Below are 26,039 nucleotides of genomic sequence, written 5' to 3'. Positions count from 1 at the left end.
CTAATCTCTACTTGATTTTTTTGCTAGCTCGTAAAGAATGCTAGCTACTTGCTTCATCTAATTTGATAATTCTCGTAATTTCCAACAAACAACAACCTCAGCGATTGTAATGGTTTTGTATTTGATTACCATCTAGAATCACCAACATAACATAATTATTCGAACCTCGTAATTTAGTTTCGTATTAATATATTGAAACAATTTGTATCCATCTACTAATCATTTTGTTTCTATATTTATATTACATGTTGTTTCTTATTATACATTTCAATATTCAGGGATATCATGGTTCTCTGTATGTTGGGTTAATGATTTGATTTTAGAGTGGTGATATATTGGCAATTCAGGGAGCAAATAGATTCATATTGTCAAAAACACTAGGATCGATCTGGCTTTTGTGTTAATTAATTAATTGCATTTAAGGTGCTATAAACTACAATTTTTGTACTCTCTCTTGCATGAACTCCAACTGTCGTCCAAAAAACTTTAGGATTTGAGCATAAAAATTGATTGTCTTCTGGTGACCTCTTTTCATAAAAACCTCGAATTAATACAGTTTTGCTTTGAATGAATTCTTTTGATGAAACTACCGCATGAAATTGCATTCAAGGATCAAACAGTTTCTGTTTGCACTGGGATCAAAACTCGATAAAGGGGTTTGAAAATTGAAATTCAATTAGAGAAGACAAGATGATAAAACCAACTTCGAGAGCTAAGATTCCAAGCTATCCCCTATTTTTTTTTTGACAATTATGAAAGAGTAAAATACTAGGGTAAACTGTTTTAACCTCATAGATATATAGTGTGCTTTTAAAGTATTTTCTCTATTTATTTTGACATTAAACGGACTAGCCATAGCATGAGGGGAAAAAAGTAACTATTACCAAGAACGAAACTTACGGAAGCATGCATGTAGTGTGTAAAAGTAAGTTATCATTTAATTCGTCAAAATTCGTAACAACTTATTTTAAGTAATGAGTCCGATCAAAGTCGTTTATAAAGAATTTAACGACTACAAATCTCATTTTGTCCAAATCTTAAATTGTCTAAAACAAAACAATGTGCATGTTTATGGAAAAATTATAATGGGTAAATTATTAAATTGAAATTTACTACCATACCTAGATTACTTTTGAACATAGTCAATTACATAGTGCATGAACATCTTAATTTATCACAATAATCGTGAGGCCTGCTCAACTAAAGGATAATTTTTAAGAGACTGTGAATGACAAATGAATATGACGGGTAAAACAGTTTTAAATTGTTATAATTTCAGCTTTTTAATTTAATACATGTGGTTGAGATACATTTGTCTTTCACAGTCTACTCCTTAATTAGGTGAGCAAACATAAGATAACTGTTTAATATTTACAAGCCTTTACGAGGGCCAGGAGTGGCGTAAATATTAGTAAGTAGAGACTTTTTTTTTGTTTGAAATAAAGGGTTGGTGCGGCTGCCCTCAGTCCTCTATTAATAAAACTGCCAAATACAAGGGGGGGGGGACATTGAGCCTAAACTCCTGATTACAATAAGCATTTAGAGTACGTCCCGAAATGATATCAGGAGTCTCTACTAAATACATGTATTCAAACAAACACCAATTAGCAAATAGTGCACTACTGGCTACTCCATTTGCTTTGACATAGGGGTGACATATCGGAAAGATAACTCAATTACAACGAAGCATGATTACCAAAAACACAGCTTTCCCACTATGTTAGTAAGTAGAGACTTTTTAGAGCAACTGATTAAACTCATCCATGGGTGTGTGTGATGACTGATGAGCAAGGAGTGGAGTGCAAATAGATGACACGTTTACTTACTTGGAATAAAAACTAATCATGAATCGAAGACAACTGGAATGAGAGAAGAAAGCAATTAGTATTGATTCCAGAGGAGTTGATTTCTAAACCCATCTTCCCCCTTCGTAATCAAATTCCTGAAGGAATCGCTTCATGTGTTAGTAAACGCAGAAATACTTTTACTCCGTAATCATTCCAAGTAAGTAAACATGCCCAGAGTTTCAATCGGACCCTAAAGCCCATTAATCGGGTCCAGTCTTTGGGCCGGTTCGCCATTCGCGACTATAAAAAGGGCTTCGTCCCCACACTCGTTTTGATCAGTAGAAGTAGAATAACAAAGACCTCAATTCCCCCCAATTCTTCGAGTCCTCAGGCACCTGAGAGTGACCGTAAATATAACCTAACTCGTCCCCAAAACCCTAATTTCTTCGCCTCTGGTTCGTCTTTTCACAGACCATATGATCTCTTCCGTTTCAGCCGTGGCCTCATGGGCAGTGGCAACTCCGGTTGCTTGTACTGCTGCTTGAGGTAGAAGGGAAGAAGAAGGGAATTTACAGAAGCATTTCGACTCTGAAATCAGAGAATTCGATTTTGGAGCGTTTTCCGGAAAAGCTAGGGTTTCCTGGTTGTTCTACTAACCATGAGTCCCGTTCAGGACTTCAATCAACACTCTCGGCGTCTCGTCGAGCCCGACCTCCGTAAGCTCTCTTTCTCTTTCTCTGTCCTAAGCATGCATACAGTTAGTTTCTCTGTTTCTATGCATACAGTTAGTTAGTTTATGAGCAGATTTCGGTTTAATTTTATGGAGTAATTTTGAACTAAATTCTTCGATCAATTGCCGAGTCGCTGATATGATTGTTGTTTCTTGTTTGAGAAACAGCAATTCAGGTGAGACTGCAGATGGCAATGGAGGTTCGGGACAGCCTAGAGATTGCGCACACTGCGGAGTACTTGAATTTTCTAAAATGCTACTTTCGGGCGTTCTCGGTGATTCTTCTGCAAATTACAACACCACAGATGACTGACAATCCGGAACACAAGCTCCGGAATATAGTGGTGGAGGTTCTTAATCGTCTCCCTCACACTGAAGTGCTCCGCCCTTTCGTCCAGGACCTCCTGAAAGTTGCAATGCAAGTACTAACCACTGACAATGAGGAGAATGGATTGATATGTATTCGTATAATCTTTGACCTCCTCAGGAACTTCAGGCCCACGCTGGAAAATGAAGTTCAGCCATTTTTGGACTTTGTCTGCAAAATCTACAGCAATTTTGAGGCAACTGTTAATCATTTCTTCTTTGTCAAAGAAGAGAAAAGTGCGGCCCCTGTGGTTGGGGAAGATATTAAGTCTATGGATACTTCTTTGGATCAGTCATTAAGTGGTGGTAGTAGTTCTTATACTGCGGGTGGGAAGCTTAACCCCAGTACCTGTTCCTTCAAGATAATTACCGAGAGTCCCCTGGTGGTCATGTTTTTGTTTCAGTTGTATAGTCGACTTGTCCAGACCAATATTCCTCATCTGTTGCCTAAGATGGTTGCTGCTATATCTGTCCGTGGTCCCGAATCTGTTCCTCCGCACTTGAAGACTCATTTCACTGAGTTGAAGGGTGCACAGGTGAAGGTAAGCAGCTGTTATTTATCCGTTTATGTATCTATTAAATGTTCTCTGAGTGTGGTATTGTTGATTCATCTGCAGTTCCGCACACACCTATTCTTTTTGTTACCTCATTGATTTCTTTCTTAGTTCTTTACTAGTTTGTTTCCTGTTACTGCAGACTGTTTCGTTTCTGACATACCTGTTGAAGAGCTTTGCTGATTATATCAGGCAGCATGAAGAAAGCATATGTAAAAGCATAGTCAATTTGCTAGTTACATGTTCAGACTCTGTATCAATTAGAAAGGTAAATTTTTTTGTATCTCGACTCATTTTCTCGACCAGTCCTTTTCTTCTTTTCTGAGCGTAAGTCTGCAACATAGATCTTTTGTTGATTGCAGGAATTGTTAGTAGCTCTAAAACATGTTCTTGGAACAGATTTCAAGAGGGGCTTATTTCCTCTGATTGACACACTATTGGAAGAAAGGTGATACTGTTGATTCAATCTTATTACGACTTTTAATTGTGAAAAAAATTATACAGAAACTATTGCCAAGTTGACTGGGGCAAATCATGGATCAATGTCATCCTTATATAATGAGGAAAATATATTCTTGTTAGTAGCCTTTAAACATGTTTTTGGAACCAGGAAGGGTTTATTTCCTCTGTCATATCTCCTGTTAGAAATTTTAAGCACTATGTGCTGTGCATACATATATGGCTGCCAAAACACAGAAGAATGTGAAAGAGCATTTGACCAATGACTTGCATATAAGTTCTCTTTTGATTTTATGGTACCGTTTATGCCCACCTAGTTCATGTTGGTTGCCATGAGGTTAGAATAATCTTTAAACTTTTTCGAATGTGGTCTTGTGGATTTCATGCTAAGATATAAGAAAGTTAAAAAGTTGTTGAATGTATTAGTAATGAGAATGGTGAAAATGTTCATACATAAGGTAATGCAACCACTGATCATTGTTATTTATTTGTTCACTCTGGTGTTCCGTGATAAGCTTTTGTGATGAATTATTTTATAGTCACGGCTTGTTTGGATACACTTTCTGGAACAGGTTCTCTTGAAATTTATATATGTGATATTGATCGGATGGCACATATAACCACACAATAAACATAAAATGGGCCACCGACTTGTATTTGCTTGTAGTTTGCTCAGGATTATTACATCTTTGATTTTTGTGATAACTGCATGTCACATTGAGCGCATTCTACTGTTCATCCCACATTGTAACTAGCAATTATGTCTGATATGTACTTTCAGATGCAAATAAGAATATTATTCCATCTGATGCTGACTTTTGAACGGAAGTAAGAATGTTATTATAGCTAATATCTGCTCTGATTAATTTATGAAACTCTTTTTATTACTGATCTTTTCAGGGTTCTGGTCGGAACTGGTCGAGCCTGCTTTGAGACATTGAGGCCTTTGGCATATAGTCTACTTGCAGAGATTGTTCATCATGTTCGAGCGGACCTTTCCTTGTCACAGGTATTCTATCTGGTGTCTAATTCAAAATCAGTCTGGTTTTAGTGTCATTGTCTGTACTGCAATTCAAGCATTTTGCTCAACAGGATTTGGTTCTCTTTTTATTGTGCAGTGCCTAATTTGGCACTTTTTCCCTCTTTTTTTTTTTTTTTTTCCAGTATTCAAATTTCATGGTTATTTGGTTGATTAAATAACTGATAATAATCCTTTTGGGCTGGGCTCTCTCTCTCTCTCTCTCTCTCTCACTCTCACATAGTGCTGGGGTTGCTAGACGTGCAATTTGTAGTTTCTTTTTTTGTGTGTTTGCCCCTTCAACTGAAAAATTAATTGATATTTTTCTGCTTTCTCATCAGTGATTCTCCCATCCTACACTAACAAACTTGCGCAATTGTGCTGCAGTTATCGCGGATCATATACTTGTTCTCGAGCAACATGCATGATGCTTCATTGTCCTTGAGCATTCATACTACTTGTGCCCGCTTAATGCTGAATCTGGTGCATATACAAACTTGTATTCTTCAAGAGACTTTACTAGTTTTTGTATTCATTTAGTATTCATTTCCTGTATATTTTTATGGACGTAGGTGGAACCAATATTTGAGAAAGGTGTTGACCAGCCATCTATGGACGAAGCACGGATTCTATTGGTCTGAGTTACAGTCTAAAGCTTTTGCTATGATCTGAACTGGTATAGTTCATCAATTCTCTTTTTCTCTAGCTAATAAAAATAATTTGTTTCTTTGTAGGGGCGTATATTGGATGCTTTTGTTGGGAAATTCAGTACTTTCAAGCGTACTATTCCTCAGGTAGTCTTTGATTGTTGTCCAGTTAGGTTCGCAGAGGTGATATTATCTGTTTGATGTGAACCAGTATATATATATACACACACATATAGTGTTTTGAATATAGTTTGTTTGCCAATTTTTGTGTGGCATCTCATATTGTTTGGAGCTCATGGTGGATTATTATTATTTTTTTTTCACAATTTATTGAAAGAGTCTATAGCGGGTTGGAAGTTAATTGAGTGTCGTTATGAGGCTATTGAATTGTGAGGTTATTTGCATTTTCTTATCCAAATGCTACAGGTCATGATTGTTTTTATTTATGTTTTTATTTGTTTATTTTAATTTTATTTATGAACACTGACATGTCTATAATTTCTCATAGCTGTTGGAGGAGGCTGAGGAGGGAAAGGATCGTGCTACTCTAAGGTCCAAGCTTGAGCTCCCTGTGCAGGTTGGTGTTTTGACAAATTTATTTATTATTATTATTTTGTGTAAGACGGTGTTATGGTTTCCAGTTGCTTTTTTTAATGTTGTGTTGCACTTCTCCACTCTTTTCTATTTTTTTCTTTCATTTTTTTATGTTAAAGGTTCTTTTGTGTAATATTTTTGTTGGTAAACAGTATTCTATCATTCACTGCAAATTGGTAAAGCTCCAAAAATAGTTCGCTTTTGTTTATAGTATCTAAGTAAATGGTGATTTAATGGTTTTGGCTGACCGGCTGTTTATATGCTGTTTGAGTCCAGGAAATTGGGGAGGTTGATTTGCATGTAATTATGTCTGGTTTCAGGATTTATTCAATTTTACTGTTGTGATGTTGTCAGATTTCTATTGTGTTTTTCTAGTTTGAACATCTGGATCTTTCTTATGGTTAAGCGGAGTCACAGTTTGAAGTACATATTGGGTCTTCAAAAGTTTGCTTTAGTTCTTTTCCTTTGCAGTACCATTCCAGATTCTTGCGTACATTACACTTCCATAAGATTGAAAAGATGGTGTTTAGTATGGTTTATCATTGAGGAATCAGCCAGTCAATGGTCTTAATTGTTCTGTTGATCATGGAATGTAAAATCCTTCAGTGATGTCTTTAATATGAACTTTACATGGCTATTACTTTTGGTTTGGAAGACAATAGAGTATGTTGTCTTCATTAAATAGCTTGAAAGTTGATATACATGCTTCAAGTTTTTGTTGCTTTTCTATCTATTCATTTTTTAATTGCTTGATCATATCCTCTTTTTGTAAACTGCAGCAGTTTCTTACTTTGGCATATGTTTAAATATTTAATAGTGTCAATAATTTGGTTGCAGGCAGTTTTGAATGTGCAGGTCACTGTGGAACATTCCAAGGAGGTCAATGATTGTAAGCATCTGATCAAGACATTAGTCATGGGTAATTGATCCACATTCTCATTTCCCTTTACTATATCTTTAGTTATATATCATAATGATACTTATAAGAAATGTGTGATCTTGTCAGGAATGAAGACCATCATATGGAGTATCACACATGCACATTTACCTCGCTCACAGGTATTAATATTACGGTTAAATAGTTTGTCATGAATTTAATTGACATTTATTATCTTATGTGACATTTCTGATGGTTTAAGGTTTCTCCTTCTACGCATGGAACGCACCCACAGGTGCTTGTTTCCCCTTCATCCAGTTTACCGGCACCACAAGCATTTAAAGGAATGCGAGAAGATGAGGTAATACAACTCTTGAGATGTTGAATTTGGTTTTTGGTTTGATTCCCTTTGTCTGACTTTGGCATTGCATAGGTCCGGAAGGCTTCTGGTGTTTTGAAGAGTGGGGTGCATTGCTTAGCGCTCTTCAAGGAGAAGGATGAAGAGAGGGAAATGATGCAACTCTTTTCCCAGATTCTAGCTATCATGGAACCTAGAGATTTAATGGACATGTTCTCGCTGTGTATGCCCGAGCTTTTCGAGTCCATGATTAACAACACTCAATTGGTTCACATATTCTCTACGCTTTTGCAAGCCCCTAAAGTATACCGGCCTTTTGCAGATGTTTTGGTTACTTATCTTGTGAACAGTAAACTTGATGTCTTAAAGTATCCAGATACACCTGCAGCAAAACTGGTCTTGCATCTCTTTCGCTTCATTTTTGGTGCAGTTTCAAAAGCGCCTCAAGAGTTTGAACGTATTTTGCAACCTCACGTGCCTATTATAATGGAAGTCTGCATGAAAAATGCTACTGAAGTTGAAAAGCCTCTTGGTTACATGCAACTTCTCCGCACCACCTTTCGAGCGCTTGCAGTATGCAAATTTGAGCTTCTTCTGAGGGATTTGATTCCAATGTTACAACCTTGTCTTAATATGCTGTTGATGATGCTTGAGGGTCCAGCTGGGGAAGATATGAAGGATCTTTTGCTGGAATTGTGCTTAACCTTGCCTGCACGCTTGAGCTCGTTGTTACCGCACCTTCCCCGTCTTATGAAGCCTCTTGTTTTATGTCTTAAAGGAAGTGATGATCTTGTGAGCTTAGGTTTAAGAACACTTGAGTTTTGGGTAGACAGTTTAAATCCTGATTTCTTGGAACCTAGCATGGCTAATGTTATGTCTGAGGTGATTTTAGCCCTATGGTCTCACTTGAGGCCTGCCCCCTATCCTTGGGGAGCGAAAGCGTTGCAACTCCTGGGGAAGTTGGGTGGTCGTAATAGGCGTTTTCTCAAAGAGCCCCTTGCCCTCGAGTGCAAGGAGAATCCAGAGCATGGACTCCGTGTGATTCTTACATTTGAGCCTGCAACCCCATTTTTGGTGCCATTGGATCGATGCATTAATCTTGCTGTGGTAGCTGTTATGAACAAAAATGGTGGAATTGATACATTTTATCGAAAGCAGGCTTTGAAGTTTCTTCGTGTTTGCTTATCATCTCAGCTTAATTTGCCAGAAAAGGTTACTGACGATGGATGCACACCTAGTCAGTTGTCAACATTATTAGTTTCTGCAGTTGATTCTTCCTGGCAGCGGCCAGAAACTTCAGACATAAAGGTTGGTTTGGTTTAATCTTATCACTTTGTGAAGTGCTGAATATGGCTCTGTTAGTGTTTACACTCAGTCTCTTATTGCCTTTCGTTGATTTACGTATAACACATTAGTGAACAATATCTTAGTAAGAGGGAGAAGGGTTAAAGATTTACCCAGTGAGAGATATAACATTGTTCGAGGAACCCTAGATGCTTGCATTCAACTCTATTGTTTATTGCTTTTTGTTGATTTATGTAAAGCATGAGTGAACAATATGCATTATGATACCTATTTGGGTATCAATGATTTGTTATAAGTTTACAATACCTTTGCTTCTGTACACCATGTAAATGACCGCACGTTGGATTACTTCGTCTCATCTTTATGGAAACTGAATGGGCTTTATTTTGTTCCAATTTCTATGCTATAGCCTTTATATTGTTAACTGTGCTTTTATTTTTTTCCTAATGAATTCATGTTTTGAGATAACCCCAAAAGGAATACAGTACTATAGTGTAACAAATGTATGCATGATTGCAGGCTGACTTAGGCGTAAAGACGAAGACACAACTTTTGGCTGAAAAGTCTGTTTTCAAGATTCTGTTGATGACTGTTATTGCTGCCAGTGTGGATCCTGACTTCCATGACCCCAAGGATGACTTTGTTGTCAATGTCTGCCGCCATTTTGCAATGATGTTTCATATTGACTCATCCTCAAGTAGCACTTCAGTTTCCACTGCTGCACTTGGCGGTCCTATGCTTTCTTCAAATGTCAATATTGGTTCCAGTTCCAGGTCAAAGAATAGTTCTTCTTCAAACCTCAAAGAGTTGGATCCTCTAATATTTTTAGATGCTTTAGTTGATGTTCTAGCAGATGAAAACAGACTCCACGCTAAAGCTGCACTTAGTGCTTTAAATGTTTTCTGCGAAACACTTCTGTTTCTTGCTCGCTCGAAGCATGCTGATGTGCTGATGTCAAGAGGCCCTGGTACTCCAATGATGGTCTCTAGTCCATCATTAAATCCTGTATACTCTCCACCTCCAAGTGTTCGCATCCCTGTTTTTGAGCAACTTCTGCCCCGTCTATTGCATTGTTGCTATGGAACAACCTGGCAAGCACAGATGGGAGGTGTTATGGGACTTGGTGCTTTGGTTGGGAAGGTCACTGTTGAGACTTTGTGCCTTTTCCAAGTAAGAATTGTTCGCGGTTTGGTATATGTTCTTAAAAGGCTTCCTACTTATGCTAGCAAGGAGCAAGAAGAGACCAGTCAGGTGCTTACGCAGGTTCTTCGTGTAGTTAATAATGTTGACGAAGCAAATAGTGAACCTCGCCGGCAAAGTTTTCAAGGAGTAGTTGATTTCCTTTCTTCAGAGTTGTTTAATCCCAATGCATCTGTTATTGTGAGGAAGAATGTGCAGTCATGTTTGGCACTTTTGGCTAGTAGAACTGGTAGTGAGGTATCTGAGTTGCTTGAGCCTTTGTATCAACCTTTGCTTCAGCCTCTTTTGGTGCGACCGCTCCGATCAAAAACTGTTGATCAACAGGTAATCTATGTTTATGTTCGTTAGTAGTTATTTTTAATTTTTGAATTTTTAATTTTCTCTGACTTTATCTGATGGTGTATATAGGTGGGAACAGTTACCGCTTTAAACTTCTGCTTGGCCTTGAGGCCACCTCTTCTCAAGCTTACTCAGGATTTGGTTAACTTTCTGCAAGAAGCATTGCAAATAGCTGAGGCTGATGAAACTGTATGGGTTGTGAAGTTTATGAACCCAAAAGTGGCCACGTCACTAAATAAGCTTCGAACAGCTTGCATCGAGTTACTCTGTACTACAATGGCATGGGCAGATTTCAAAACTCAAAATCATGCTGAATTGCGCGCAAAGATCATTTCCATGTTTTTCAAATCTTTGACATGTCGAACCCCTGAAATCGTTGCTGTGGCTAAGGAAGGCTTACGACAGGTCGTGTTGAGCTCTTTTTTCATTAGTCAATCCATCAAGTGTTTCTTTTTCGTTGTCTTACTTTATATTGATGATTAATAGACATTTCATTTTTGAGTGTTGGCCTCCCGTTTTGGGTATTATTTTAGGTTATGCCTTGGCCCATTGACTCGTTGATGTTACTCATCTGATTTGGCATTTTTCCTTTGGCCAGCTGAGTCATGTGTGAATGTTTCATGGAGGACTATTTTCATATTATCATTGACCTATTTAGTTCCCTTCCCTTACTTCGGTTTTCACTGGAAATATTTTGGATTTTTAATGTACTCATACCACATTTCTCATAATAAAATGTACTCTACTATGTTGCTGTTCAGGTTATAAATCAGCAGAGGATGCCAAAAGAGCTTCTTCAGAGCAGCCTTAGGCCTATTTTGGTCAACTTGGCACATACAAAGAATCTGAGCATGCCTCTTCTGCAAGGTCTGGCCCGGCTTCTTGAGCTTCTGTCTAATTGGTTTAATGTTACCCTTGGTGGCAAGTTGCTAGAACACCTAAAGAAATGGTTAGAACCTGAAAAACTTGCACAAAGTCAGAAATCATGGAAGGCCGGTGAAGAACCAAAAATTGCAGCTGGTAAAGTACTTTCAGTCTACTTGTGTTTATTGATTTTTCATTTACCTAGTATGCATAATTACTGACAATATTGTGTCAATTTCTGTTCATTTCAGCTATCATTGAGCTTTTTCACCTTCTTCCTATGGCTGCTTCAAAATTCCTTGATGAACTTGTAACTTTGACCATGGAATTGGAAGGAGCTCTTCTCCCCGGACAAGTATACAGCGAGATTAATAGTCCGTATCGTCTTCCACTTACAAAGTTTTTGAATCGCTATGCAAGTCTTGCTATCGATTATTTTCTTGCGCGATTAAGTGAACCAAAGTACTTCAGGAGGTAATATTCCAATGTGAGATACACACACACAGAGATATATGTATATATAATTTTAATCTCTTAGTGACCATATACAATGACAATCAATGGTTGGATCAGAATTCAACATTCCAAAAAAAAATAAAGGCCATACTTTTTTTGGGATGTGATACAAGTTTGAATGCCAACAATTTGATTTATTCAATGATTGGGGGCCATGGGATCTCATGGATTCATGTTCAATACTGACCAAGGGATACCTGAATTGTGGACATGCTCAATGTATTGAATAATTTTTTCTTTACTTTTTATCATTCAGTTCTGTACTATACATATAATATACATATATTTACTTCTCTTTGCTCATCCAACCTAGGTTTATGTATATAATCCGCTCGGATGCCGGCCAGCCATTGAGAGATGAACTTGCTAAATCGCCACAGAAAATACTTGCAAATGCCTTTCCTGAGTTTTTGCCAAACTATGATGTAGGGATGGCTTCGGGGTCATCAACTCCACCTCCGGCTTTGTTGGGTGACGAAGGTCTTGCTAAGCCTCCACCTGATAGTTCGAACCCACCATCTGCACAAGCTGGTGCAACTTCAGATGCTTATTTTCGGGGACTTGCACTTGTTAAAACTTTAGTCAAATTGATACCTGGCTGGCTACAGAGTAATCGCAATGTGTTTGAAACCTTGGTTCTTGTTTGGAAGTCACATGCAAGACTATCTCGTTTGCAGAATGAACAGGAGCTGGACTTAGTGCAGGTAAGTTTTATGCCGTCCCTTTATTGGTTGTTGATTGGGTGTCAAAACAGGGGAAGAAACCCTTTACCTTTTCTCTTAGTTTGTAGTAATATATCTTGCTGTTTGCGGGGTGTTATACGTTATTTGGATTGTTGACTGCATGCTGCAGAAGTTTGTTCTAATATGAACTAACACACTGTCGGCCTGTTCTTAGCATTTTGTTTTTATTTTCACCAAAGTGATTCTTTGCTTTTTGTCTGGATCAATTGATCTGCTGTCTTTTGATGAATTTTCCCTAATGATTTTAAATTGCAGGTTAAAGAAAGCAAATGGCTTGTCAAATGCTTCTTGAATTATTTACGCCACGAGAAAACAGAAGTGAATGTTCTCTTTGATATACTCACCATCTTCTTGTTTCATTCTCGAATTGATTATACATTTCTGAAGGAGTACTATATCATTGAGGTATTTTATGGGTTTTCGTTTCTTTTTTCTCAGTTATTCTACGTAGGTTGACTGTTTGTCAAAAAGGATCATCTTTTTGTTTTTTTTTGTTTTTTGTTTTCTTTTTCTTCAGGTTGCAGAAGGTTATCCACCGAACTTTAAAAAGGCACTTCTCTTGCATTTTTTGAGTCTCTTCCAATCGAAACAACTTGGTCATGATCACTTGGTGGTTATTATGCAAATGCTTATTCTTCCAATGCTTGCTCATGCCTTCCAAAATGATCAAAGTTGGGAAGTTGTAGACCAGGCTATTGTGAAAACAATTGTTGACAAACTTCTTGATCCTCCAGAAGAGGTATTCGTTTCTGAAACCCAAGAGTTTCCAGTGCCATTAAATGTTTTCTCCTAACTTCTGTTTATAATTTTTTGTTAAAATACTTTTGACTAGACTTTTAAGTACACATTTCATTGATCTCATTTATTCCATACCTTTGTAGGTTTCTGCTGAATACGATGAGCCGTTGAGAATAGAACTTTTGCAGCTTGCCACTTTGCTGCTCAAGTATCTGCAGAATGACCTTGTCCATCATAGGAAAGAGCTGATCAAATTTGGTTGGAATCATCTCAAACGTGAAGATAGTGCCAGTAAACAGTGGGCATTTGTAAATGTTTGTCACTTCTTGGAGGCCTATCAAGCCCCAGAAAAAATCATACTACAGGTATGGCAGAGGAAGTGCATGATATTTTCTAGTGTCCTGTTGGCAGTTACCGTCTGATTGGCATTAATGCAACTACTTCTAGATTGATGTTTGATTGTCCTAATGGCAGTGTCTTATTGGCATTAATGTTACTGTTTCTAGATTTATATTATTTGGTGTCTTCCATGTGGAAGATTCCTGTTATTTGTGATTTACAAACAAACAGCCCTTTTGCATGTGGACTGTGGAGAGTGAAAACCACATCACTATAATTCCAAGCCATAATGCCATATTTTCTATTATATACTGCTGTTCTTATGGAGTTGGAATGTAGACATTGTAGTTGGCATTACTAGTGGACATCTTGTCGCGTTGTTGTGCTTTATTCTTACAAAAAGACAAAAGGAGAGTGCACTAGCATGTACATACAGACTTCCCTAATACGGACATAACTCTTGTTCCTTCTTTAGTTACTTATTAAGTTTATCCTGATTTTGTACCATGGTTTCCAGGTTTTTGTGGCACTGCTGAGAACTTGCCAGCCAGAGAATAAAATGCTGGTCAAGCAGGCCCTCGATATACTAATGCCAGCACTGCCCCGAAGGTTGCCTCTTGGAGATATTCGTATGCCAATTTGGATACGGTACACGAAAAAAATTCTGGTTGAGGAAGGCCACTCAGTTCCTAATCTGATTCACATTTTCCAGCTTATTGTGCGCCATTCAGATCTCTTTTATAGCTGCAGAGCTCAATTTGTACCTCAGATGGTCAATTCTCTCAGTCGCCTTGGATTGCCTTACAACACCACTGCCGAGAACAGGCGTCTTGCAATTGAACTTGCTGGTTTGGTGGTTGGCTGGGAAAGACAACGACAAAATGAAATGAAAGTGGTAGCTGATAGTGATGGCACCAATCAGATCACTGAATTTAATCCCGGTCCTTCTAGTGCTGATATTAAGCGCTCTGTGGATGGGTCTACATTTCCTGAAGATTCAACTAAACGTGTCAAAGTTGAACCTGGTCTTCAATCCCTCTGTGTAATGTCACCTGGTGGTGCATCATCAATTCCTAACATTGAGACCCCAGGATCTGCTAGCCAACCTGATGAAGAATTCAAGCCAAATGCTGCTATGGAAGAAATGATAATCAATTTCCTTATAAGGGTAAGTCATTTTTTCAACCCTGTTTTGATGTCTCTTGTTTTAAAACTAACTTTTGGTATTCAAAACTTCATTTATTGAATCCTGAAGTTATTTGTTATGTTATGCCTCTTCAAAATCCTTCCTCAGAAGTTATGGGATGAAAAAGCCAATGCTAACTTCTCTTACAGTTGGATATTATTTACTTAATATATTTGAATCAATTGTGTTCAATTTTGCTTTTCTTTTCAGCCTTGAGGGTTTAAATCAATTATGCAAACATTTCAGTATTTTTATATAATTGAACAAGCAGTCAATAGTTGACTGATGTTGAGCTTGACATACATTATTTGTACCCTTGTTGTAGTTCTGCACCTCACCCAGCACCCTGCAACAGGGGTTTAGCTGAACAAGCAGTCAATAGTTGACTGATGTTGAGCTTGACATACATTATGTGTACCCTTGTTTGTTATGTTATGCCTCTTGAAAGTCCTTCCTCAGAAGTTATGGGATGAAAAAGCCAATGCTAACTTCTCTTACAGTTGGATATTATTTACTTAATATATTTGAATCAATTGTGTTCAATTTTGCTTTTCTTTTCAGCCTTTAGGGTTTAAATCAATTATGCAAACTTTTCAGTATTTTTATATAACTCAACAAGCAGTCAATAGTTGACTGATGTTGAGCTTGACATACATTATGTGTACCCTTGTTTGTAGTTCTGCACCTCACCCAGCACCCTGCAACAGGGGTTTTCATGATACGTTCATGTGATGGTTTATTGTTCTACAACTTTCTTGATCTTGGAAACAGGTTGCATTGGTCATAGAGCCTAAGGACAAGGAAGCAAGTACCATGTACAAACAAGCTCTGGAGCTACTTTCACAAGCTTTGGAGGTGTGGCCAACTGCCAATGTTAAATTCAATTATCTTGAGAAGCTGCTGAGCAGCATTCAGCCTCCTTCCAAGGACCCTTCCACTGCCCTGGCACAGGGGTTGGATGTGATGAACAAGGTTCTAGAGAAGCAGCCGCATCTCTTCATCAGAAACAACCTTAACCAGATTTCCCAGGTATCTAACGAATGCTCTGTTTTTCTTTTTCTTACAACGCGTGATACAACTTAAACTTGTACCTCACTTTGGTTCTGTGGGCTTTTCTTTGCCAGATTCTTGAACCGTGTTTCAAGTTGAAACTGTTAGATGCCGGAAAGTCATTGTGCTCCATGTTGAAAATGGTCTTTGTTGCTTTTCCTCTGGAAGCAGCTACCACTCCCCCTGATGTGAAACTACTATATCAGAAGGTTGATGAACTAATACAAAAGCACATGAATACTGTTCCAACTCCTCAAACACCTGGTGAAGAGAGCAATGTTAATTCAGTTAGTTTTGTCCTGCTTGTGATTAGAACCTTGACAGAGGTGCAGAGTAACTTCATTGATCCTACCATCTTGGTTCGTATTCTTCAGCGCCTGGCAAAAGAAATGGGGCCATCATCTGGTTCTCATGTGAGACAAGTATGCATCTGTTTCTCCTTGTTTATCTCTTTTGTGCTTCATTAACTACTGCGTCTTTTGGATGAAATTACATTTACCTCTTTTCTGCTTCATGAAGTTTGATGGAATCTTTATTCTATTCCATTGTTCTTTGTAGTTCTCTTGGTATACTCGTTGCTTTGCTGTTGATTTCTTATATGATAGCTGGACTGTTCTGTTTATTATGTTCATTTGATGTTCCTTCGTGTTAGGCTTCTGTTTTGTTGGTACATATCATTTGTTTCAAGTAAGTGTGACATCCCTCTTCTTTTCCTTTCCATCTTAGCTTAGGCATAGGGAGGGGGATAGAGTTGTAGTGGTCAAGTTGATAAACAGGGCCAGTGGGTTTTATAAGCTGGTGATATAAGTAGTCGCAATAAAGTCATAGCCTAGGATCTGATAAATGATTTTACTTAGAAAGGTATTAATTTCTGCATACTTATCATCTTTGATCATAGTTAGATTAGGAAAATACAAACATGTGTTGTAGAGTGGTAGTCGTGACTTTATGTGTCTGGCAAACTTTACATAAGTTTGATAGCATTTGCTATAGTGAGGCACTGACTACTGAGGCTTCATTTAGAACAATGACACATTAATCGAGTTCAGGCTGCACTCTATGTATAAAGGACTCTTGTAATGTCATGCAGCACTGATGGATTTTGTCTACTAGGGTGGGCATTGGCTCACTGTTAGTGTGTAGTCATTGTAGTTAACATTTAGGTGTCTCGGACGAATTGATACTTCATGTGCATGATACTTCTATATTTTTTCAATGTACATTTCTGCTTCCTCTATTGTCTGATGTCTCAGTATCATGTTTTCCACCTTTTTATTGAATTAAATATAGCAACACTTACTGTCGATTTCAGGGCCAGAAAGATTTGGATTCTGCAGTCTCTTCTTCTCGTCAAGGTGCCGATGCTGGAGCAGTGATTTCTAATCTGAAATCTGTGCTGAAACTTATTAATGAAAGGGTCATGCTTGTTCCTGAGTGCAAAAGATCGGTTACTCAAATATTAAATAGTCTGCTATCTGAGAAAGGTACTGATTCTAGCGTGCTTCTATGCATACTAGATGTAATAAAAGGGTGGATTGAAGATGACTTCGGAAAGCCAGGCACATCAGTCTCATCAAGTGCTTTTCTCACTCCAAAAGAAATAGTTTCCTTTCTTCAGAAGCTTTCACTAGTTGATAAGCAAAACTTCTCAGATGCTCTGGACGATTGGGACAGTAAATATCTTGAGCTTCTATATGGATTATGTGCCGATTCAAATAAGTAAGTAATAAAAGTCGGGTCATTTTTATAATACTTGGATAATAGTTTTAATTAAATGATTTCTTTGACGTCCAGATATCCCCAATCAGTGCGTCAAGAGGTGTTTCAGAAGGTGGAAAGGCAATTCATGCTTGGTCTACGAGCAAGAGATCCTGAATCTAGGATGAAATTTTTCTCACTTTACCATGAATCTCTTGGGAAATCATTGTTTGCTAGGCTTCAGTACATTATTCACCTTCAGGACTGGGAAGCTTTGAGTGATGTCTTCTGGCTCAAACAGGGCCTTGATCTTCTTTTAGCAATCCTAGTCGAGGATAAGGCCATTACACTTGCTCCAAATTCAGCGAAGGTGGCACCACTGCTGATTTCAGGTTCTCCAGATGCTTCTGGGATGCAGCACCAGGGTACTGATGTTCCAGAGGGTTCAGAAGATGCTCCATTAACATTTGATATTCTTGTTCGCAAGCATGCGCAGTTTTTGAATGAGATGAGTAAACTTAAGGTAATACTGCATCACCTCTGTAATGACTGAATTTCAAACACTGTTTTTAAATAATTGTGCTTAAATTTCATTTTTAGTCAATAGAAGCTGTTTCTAAAAATAAAAAATAAAAATAAAAACTATTTCTAGTTTTCCACTCAAATAAAAAATTTCTGACAGATTTTTTGTTGGGGTTAAATCTAATGTCTAGGTGGCTGATCTCATTATTCCACTGAGAGAGCTTGCTCATATGGATGCAAATGTTGCATATCATTTGTGGGTGTTAGTGTTCCCCATTGTCTGGGTAACCTTACACAAGGAAGAGCAGGTAGCATTAGCTAAACCAATGATTACTCTCCTCTCTAAAGATTATCATAAAAAGCAGCAAGGCAATAGACCAAATGTTGTGCAAGCACTTCTGGAAGGGCTTCAGTTGAGCCATCCTCAACCTCGGATGCCAAGTGAGCTCATTAAATATATTGGGAAAACTTACAATGCATGGCATATAGCATTAGCACTGCTGGAGAGTCATGTCATGTTGTTCACAAATGATACAAAGTGCTCCGAGTCGCTTGCTGAACTTTATCGTTTGCTCAATGAAGAAGATATGAGGTGTGGGTTGTGGAAGAAAAGATCAATCACTGCAGAGACTAGAGCCGGGCTTTCTCTAGTTCAGCATGGTTATTGGCAGCGTGCTCAAAGCCTCTTTTACCAAGCAATGGTTAAGGCAACTCAAGGCACATATAACAACACTGTACCAAAAGCTGAGATGTGTCTCTGGGAAGAACAATGGCTGTACTGTGCTGGTCAACTTAGCCAATGGGATGCATTGGTAGACTTTGGCAAGAGTATTGAGAATTATGAAATACTACTCGACAGTCTTTGGAAATTGCCTGATTGGGCATATATGAAGGATGTTGTAATTCCAAAGGCTCAGGTGGAAGAAACTCCAAAACTTCGGCTTGTTCAAGCATTTTTTGCTCTCCATGATAAAAATGCAAATGGTGTTGGGGATGCTGAGAACATTGTGGGGAAAGGTGTTGATCTTGCTTTAGAACAGTGGTGGCAGTTGCCACAGATGTCTGTTCATTCCAGGATTCCGTTGTTGCAGCAATTCCAACAGCTGGTTGAAGTTCAAGAATCATCAAGAATACTTGTGGATATTGCCAACGGAAACAAACTTGCTGCGAACTCTGTGGTTGGTGTGCATGGAAATCTTTACGCTGACCTCAAAGACATCCTTGAAACTTGGAGACTCAGAACTCCTAATGATTGGGATAACATGTCGGTTTGGTATGATTTGCTACAATGGAGAAATGAAATGTATAATGCAGTCATAGATGCATTCAAAGATTTTACAACTACGAATCCTCAACTTCATCACCTTGGTTATCGTGACAAAGCATGGAATGTCAATAAGCTTGCTCGCATTGGTCGTAAGCAGGGCCTTTATGATGTTTGTGTGACAATACTTGAAAAGATGTATGGCCATTCAACCATGGAAGTGCAGGTATTAAATACTATAAATATGTTATGTTGGTTCAGAAAGACAGCATCATTGCGTCACACCCACAGGGAAAATAAAATAAAAAAAGAACAGGTCTGTTGGGCCTTTAATTTGTGCATAATACAAGCCTGAACAGAACTGTCATTATTTCGGGTCATCATCTTGAACCATCTGGAGGGCATTTTGTTTCAGTAGTTTTCTTTTGTTTCTCGCCCCCTTTTTCCTAGATACTGGCTTCTCATCCCTCTTTCTATGTGTGCAGGAGGCCTTTGTTAAGATAAGAGAACAAGCAAAAGCTTATCTGGAGATGAAGGGAGAGCTTACCAGTGGTCTCAATCTAATTAACAGCACTAACCTAGAGTATTTTCCGGTGAAACATAAGGCAGAAATATTTCGTCTTAAGGGGGATTTCTTGTTAAAGCTGAATGACTCTGAAGGTGCTAATCATGCATACTCTAATGCCATCAGCTTGTTCAAGAATTTGCCTAAAGGATGGATAAGCTGGGGAAATTATTGTGACATGGTATTTCCTATTATGTGCTTTTGTTGCAATTCATAGTAATGGTTACTCGTTAGTTATGACTCATAACTGCTGTTATTTGCTCTGTTTTGCACAGGCTTACAGAGAAATGCATGAAGAGATTTGGCTGGAATATGCTGTGAGCTGCTTTCTTCAAGGCATTAAATTTGGCATATCTAACTCAAGAAGCCATCTGGCTCGTGTTCTATATCTTCTCAGCTTTGATACTCCTAATGAACCTGTTGGGAGGGCTTTTGATAAATATCTTGACCAAATTCCCCACTGGGTCTGGCTTTCTTGGATTCCACAACTCTTACTTTCTTTGCAAAGGACAGAAGCTCCCCATTGCAAACTTGTGCTACTTAAAATCGCAACTGTGTATCCCCAGGTAAATGTCGTAATACATTTGTAAAAGGAAAAATTTATCACATTATTTCACCCAACAGAATGCTGACATTCAAAATCTCAGGCCCTATATTATTGGCTTCGCACATATTTGCTTGAACGGCGTGATGTTGCAAATAAAACTGAACTCGGTAGTAGGATGGCAATGGCTCAAAGAATGCAGCAAAGTGCCACTGGTGCCACTGCTGGTTCAATTGGCTTAGCTGATGGGAATGCTAGAGTACAAGGTCATAGTGGTTTATCCTCGGACAATCAAGTTCACCAAGCTGCTCAGTCTGGTGGGGGTATTGGTTCTCATGACGGTGGAAACTCTCACGGACAAGAATCTGAAAGGTCTACAGGTGTTGAGAGCAGCATGCATCCAGGGAATGAGCAACAAGGTGGTTCAACCATCAATGATGGTGGTCAGAATGCATTAAGGCGTAATGGTGCTTTCGGTTCCCTACCTTCTGCTGCCAGTGCTTTTGATGCTGCCAAGGATATAATGGAGGCTCTTAGAAGCAAACATACTAATTTGGCTACTGAACTTGAGGTGATGGTTTCTGTTTCAGACTTTTTGCTTTTATATAGCAATTTTAAGGCTTTATTTTTCGATTATCAAAAACTGATCGAAAGCAAACCAAGATAAGTTAAACAGAGACAAGAACAGCGTTTATTCGTAATACAATCTTAGAGTTCAAGAATCAAACAAGATGCTCCATGTCTCCAAGTGGGCCTCTGAATTCTTAACCACCTGTGTTAATTCATGCCTCAATCAAAAGTGATATTTGAGTGTACATGACATAGTGCATAATTTTCTTTTCAGACAATTGCTCATACTTTTTTTTTGGCACCAAGCAGCTACCCGTACATGTTATGCCGATATATATATATATATATATTTTTGGTCTAAAGAATTTCACAGGTGAAATGTTTCAGAAATAATTCTTTTCTCATCTTGATGACGCATATTTAAGTGTGTGTTCTCTTTTTGGATGCAGAGTCTGCTCACTGAAATTGGTTCAAGGTTTGTCACTTTGCCCGAAGAGAGACTTCTAGCGGTGGTTAATGCACTGCTACACCGTTGTTACAAGTATCCAACGGCGACCACAGCTGAGGTTCCCCAATCTCTTAAGAAGGAGCTTTCTGGTGTTTGCCGAGCTTGCTTTTCAGCAGATGCTGTAAATAAGCACGTTGATTTTGTGAGAGAGTACAAACAAGATTTCGAGCGTGATCTTGATCCTGGGAGCACTCCTACTTTTCCGTCGACCCTCTCTGAGTTGACTGAGCGGTTAAAACATTGGAAAAATGTCCTCCAGAGCAATGTTGAAGACAGGTTTCCAGCGGTTTTGAAGCTGGAAGAGGAAAGCAGGGTGTTGCGTGACTTTCATGTTGTGGATGTTGAGGTTCCGGGACAGTACTTCAGTGATCAGGTAATTAAATCATTGTTTATTCTTTTCTGCTTGTCATTGGGATGCTGGCTTTATAGTTTAATCATTATGATACACCTGACTTTTGTGTTCTCGTGCCATTGGGTCAAATGGGGTCAGAAAGCACCACTAGAAGAACAATTGGTGTTAAATGTTTATCATACCTCTTAACTAATATGCTTCTCGATGCATCTTCTTAATAAAACCTGATTGCAATGATTACAGGAAATTGCACCCGACCATACCGTAAAGTTGGATAGGGTTGGAGCTGATATACCAATTGTACGAAGGCATGGAAGCAGTTTCCGGCGCTTGACTCTTATTGGTTCTGATGGATCTCAGCGTCATTTTATTGTCCAGACATCTTTGACCCCTAATGCAAGAAGTGATGAACGAATATTGCAGCTTTTCCGTGTGATGAACCAGATGTTTGATAAGCACAAGGAATCAAGGCGACGCCACATATGCATTCACACTCCAATCATTATACCTGTTTGGTCACAGGTTTGTCTCTTCTCTATCGATAATATATTTTCTCTTTTTGTGAGGCGGGGGAGGGGTGAAAACAGTTGGTGCAAAAGTGTACTTGTGTGATTTAAATTACGCTGCTACGCTTAAACACTGCAAAGCAGGATTAGGTGTGTTAAAACTAATTATTGCTGTATTCCCAGGTCCGTATGGTAGAAGATGATTTGATGTACAGCACCTTCCTTGAGGTATATGAGAACCATTGTGCAAGGAATGACAAGGAGGCAGATCTTCCCATCACCTATTTCAAGGAGCAGTTAAATCAAGCTATATCTGGCCAAATCTCACCAGAAGCTGTTATAGACCTTCGCCTCCAAGCTTATAATGACATCACAAGAAATCTTGTAACGGACGGGATCTTTTCCCAGTACATGTACAAGACTCTACCAAGTGGCAACCATATGTGGGCTTTCAAAAAGCAGTTTGCCATCCAGTTAGCCCTCTCGAGTTTCATGTCTCTCATGTTACAAATTGGGGGGAGGTCGCCAAACAAAATATTATTTGCCAAGAACACAGGAAAAATATTTCAAACTGATTTTCATCCTGCATATGATGCAAATGGAATGATCGAATTTAATGAACCAGTGCCTTTCCGTCTTACGAGGAATATGCAATCTTTCTTCTCCCACTTTGGAGTGGAAGGCCTCATTGTGTCTGCAATGTGTGCAGCAGCACAGGCTGTTGTTTCACCTAAAGTGAGTTTTTCTTGGAAGTTCTTTTAGTATAGTGATAATATTAAAAACACGTTTTGAAACAAGACATGGTGTAATTTTAGCCTAAGTTCCAACTTTTTTGTATTGCAGCAAAGTCAACATCTATGGCATCAGTTGGCTATGTTTTTCCGCGATGAGCTTCTGTCTTGGTCTTGGAGGAGACCACTTGGGATGCCTATGGCCCCCTTTTCCGGAGGGGGTAGTATGAACCCAGCTGATTTCAAGCAGAAGGTCATCAACAATGTTGAGCACGTGATTAACCGGATCAATGGAATTGCCCCACAGTACTTCTCTGAAGAGGTAAGCCAGTCCCATCATATGATAAAATAAAGCTCTCACGTTACTTGCTAACTGCTTGCCCGACAGCATAATAAAAGCTTGGAAGGACAGATATAGGTTCTTAAAAAAAGAAGTTTATGCTAGTTGGGTGCGCATATGTTAAATTCAGTTATGATCTGTTCAGTTTCAGACTTGAGAATAATACGTTTTGAGCTTCTTTTTTTTATCTTTTCCATTTACAATCTGGAGTTAATTGCTAGTTCATATGGCCCAAATGATCACGTCTTATCCTGCATACAGGAGGAGAATGCCATGGAACCACCACAGTCAGTTCAGCGTGGAGTGACTGAGTTAGTTGAAGCAGCCTTGACTCCGAGGAACTTGTGCATGATGGATCCAACGTGGCACGCCTGGTTTTAGAAGTTAGCACTAGAGTTTTAATAGTTGAGATATAGTGAATTTGGTTTAGATGGGTTTCCTGTTGTAAATGTCTATGTGCATGATTAGGTGAAGTCATTCTCAGTTGTAATATTTCTTTAACATCTATTGTGGCATGAAAGCAATTGGGTGTTGAATGTATATTACAAAACTCATATTTAAGATTAATGGAAATTAGCTCCCGCTGAAGTATGTCCCAAAAGCTTTTGTTTCTTTTTTTCTTCTTCCAAACATGGAAAATAGAAGTACTACACAAATATGTCTGCATTACGAATAGAATTTAATGGAATCTCACGTATTGGAGCTACAATACTCATTCAAGCCCCCAAACAATTTATTCAAGCCCATAAGTTGAGATTTTGGTAATTATGTTTTGTTGTAATTGAGTTATCTTTTCTGTATGTCACCGTTATATCAAAGTAATGGAGTAGCCAGTAGAACACTCTTTGCTAATAGGTGCTTGTGGGCATGTATTTTGTAGACTGTTGATGTAGAATTAGGGGTTTAAACTCAATGTCCCCCTTTGTATTAAGCAGATTCATTAATCAAGACATAATAAGTTTGATATGGACCAAAACTGATTACATCGCATATCAGTAGTTACAAGTACAGAGCCTACAAATAAGGAAAGTGATTAAGGAGAAGATTGCATGTATGAGGAGCAAGAAATATCTACAGAGATATTCTAGGATTTGTATCATAATGTGGAGAGCATCTTGATTATCATAATGTAAAATGGCTGGGCTTGGTTGTATGCTGAGGTCACGAAGGATGAATTTTAGCCAAGCTAGTTCACAACTAACATTTGTCATAGCTCCATATTCTGCTTCCACTCTGGAACGAGCACAATGTCTTGCTTCTTGCTTTTCCAAGAAAGGTATAATATCCAGTAATAGAGTTCCTTGTTGTCATACAGATTGCCCAATCTGAGTCAGAAAATGCTCTTACATTCGAGTTGTTTTGTGCTGGAAACAGAAGGCCTTGACCCGGTGAGGCTTACGAGGGCTGCCTCAAAGTGAGGCTTACGAGGCTGGTGCATAAGTCTGCTGAGCATGTGAACACAGAACATGATGTCTGGTCTTGTAACAATTAGGTAGGTAGATGAGACGTCCAACTAATCATCTATATTTTTCAGGATCTTTCAAGAGTTTTCCTTTGATTGGACTTAACTTGGAAGTGTTGCTCCATAGGGCTACTCATGCACCAAGAAGGCCAACATCACCAAGGATATATATCCAACGCATACTTACGATGGAAAATATAAATGCCTTGTTTGGAGCATCTAACTTCAATTCCCAATAAGTATTTAAGTAAGTCAAGATCTTTGATACGGAAGCGGTTATGAAGGAAGACTTTGAGAGACTGAATAGCCGTGGAGTTATTACCTGTGATAACAATATCATCAATATTTATCATAATTAAGTAAATGATGAGCCATGTGACCTGGTGGAAAGAGAATAATCTGCCATGGATTGCTTGAAACCAACTGCTTGAAGGGCATGTGTGAATTTGGCAAACCAATTTCGGGACGCTTGTTTCAAGCCGTACAGAGACTTGTTTAGTCGATACACCAAATTCTCCCCCTATCAACTAAAACCGGGTGGAGGAGACATGTAAGCTTCCACATCCAGGTCACCATGGAGAAAGGCATTTTGAACATTAAGGCCGATGAAGTGGTCAATTCTTAGCGGCGACAATGGCAAAAAGATGGCGGAAGGTAACCAAAGAGACATGTAAACTTCCGCATCCAAATCACCATGTAGGAAGGCATTTTGAACATCAAGCTAATGAAGTGGTCAATTCTTAGCGGCGGCAATGGCAAAGAGACAGCGGAAGGTAACCAATTTGGCAATAGGGGAGAAAGCCTCCTTATAATCATGCCTTTCTCGTTGGGCAATACCCTTTATCAACAAGTCGAGCCTTGAAATGATCAATGGAGCCATCAGACTTGTTTTTGACTTTATATACCCATTGGCAGCTGCACCAACATCCAAATCACCATGGAGAAATGCATTTTGAACATCAAGTTGATGAAGTGGTCAATTCTTAGCGGCGGCAATGGCAAAAAGATAGCAGAAGTTAACCAATTTGGCAATAGGGGAGAAAGTCTCCTTATAAATTATAATTAAGCCCTTCTCGTTGGGCAATACCCTTTAGCAATAACTCGAGCCTTTAAACGCTCAATGGAGCCATCAAACTTGTTTTTGACTTTATATACCCATTGACAGCTGCACCAACCCTTTATTCAAATAAAAAAAAATTACTTTTTATGAGAATAAGAATTAACTAGCATTTGCTTTAGTAATTAAGGGCATTTTTTTTTCCAACATAATTGGTAAATAGGCATATATTATCATTCTCTTCCTCTTC

The 26,039-nt window shown here is 38.6% G+C and overlaps 1 protein-coding gene across 2 annotated transcripts; it reads left to right on the top strand.

The window, feature by feature from the left end:
- The first annotated feature begins 2,137 nt into the window (after positions 1–2,137).
- On the top strand, positions 2,138–23,871 carry LOC133716767 (uncharacterized). 2 transcript variants are annotated; one of them, XM_062143434.1, is made up of 35 exons: positions 2,138–2,503; positions 2,686–3,425; positions 3,580–3,705; positions 3,800–3,885; positions 4,797–4,905; positions 5,302–5,397; positions 5,487–5,549; positions 5,649–5,708; positions 6,070–6,138; positions 6,993–7,074; positions 7,162–7,214; positions 7,328–7,393; positions 7,466–8,698; positions 9,215–10,219; positions 10,304–10,639; positions 10,996–11,254; positions 11,350–11,572; positions 11,928–12,318; positions 12,613–12,762; positions 12,875–13,096; positions 13,239–13,460; positions 13,952–14,602; positions 15,392–15,649; positions 15,745–16,092; positions 16,983–17,389; positions 17,465–17,891; positions 18,082–19,380; positions 19,640–19,900; positions 19,995–20,285; positions 20,367–20,834; positions 21,283–21,714; positions 21,937–22,215; positions 22,383–22,934; positions 23,043–23,252; positions 23,532–23,871. In XM_062143434.1, exons 1-35 carry the CDS (start codon positions 2,446–2,448, stop codon positions 23,649–23,651), a joined length of 11,652 nt encoding a protein of 3,883 aa, XP_061999418.1. In that variant the 5' UTR covers positions 2,138–2,445; the 3' UTR covers positions 23,652–23,871. The 2 variants fall into 2 exon arrangements, with proteins under 2 accessions (XP_061999418.1, XP_061999413.1); XM_062143429.1 differs by having other exon boundaries at positions 7,295–7,393.
- Positions 23,872–26,039: the final 2,168 nt, after the last annotated feature.

Source organism: Rosa rugosa, chromosome 1 (assembly GCF_958449725.1).
Source record: "Rosa rugosa chromosome 1, drRosRugo1.1, whole genome shotgun sequence".
In the NCBI taxonomy this organism is placed as follows: domain Eukaryota; kingdom Viridiplantae; phylum Streptophyta; class Magnoliopsida; order Rosales; family Rosaceae; genus Rosa; species Rosa rugosa.
The sequence above is the reverse complement of the archived record's forward strand: the minus strand, read 5'-3'. Positions and strand labels throughout refer to the sequence as shown.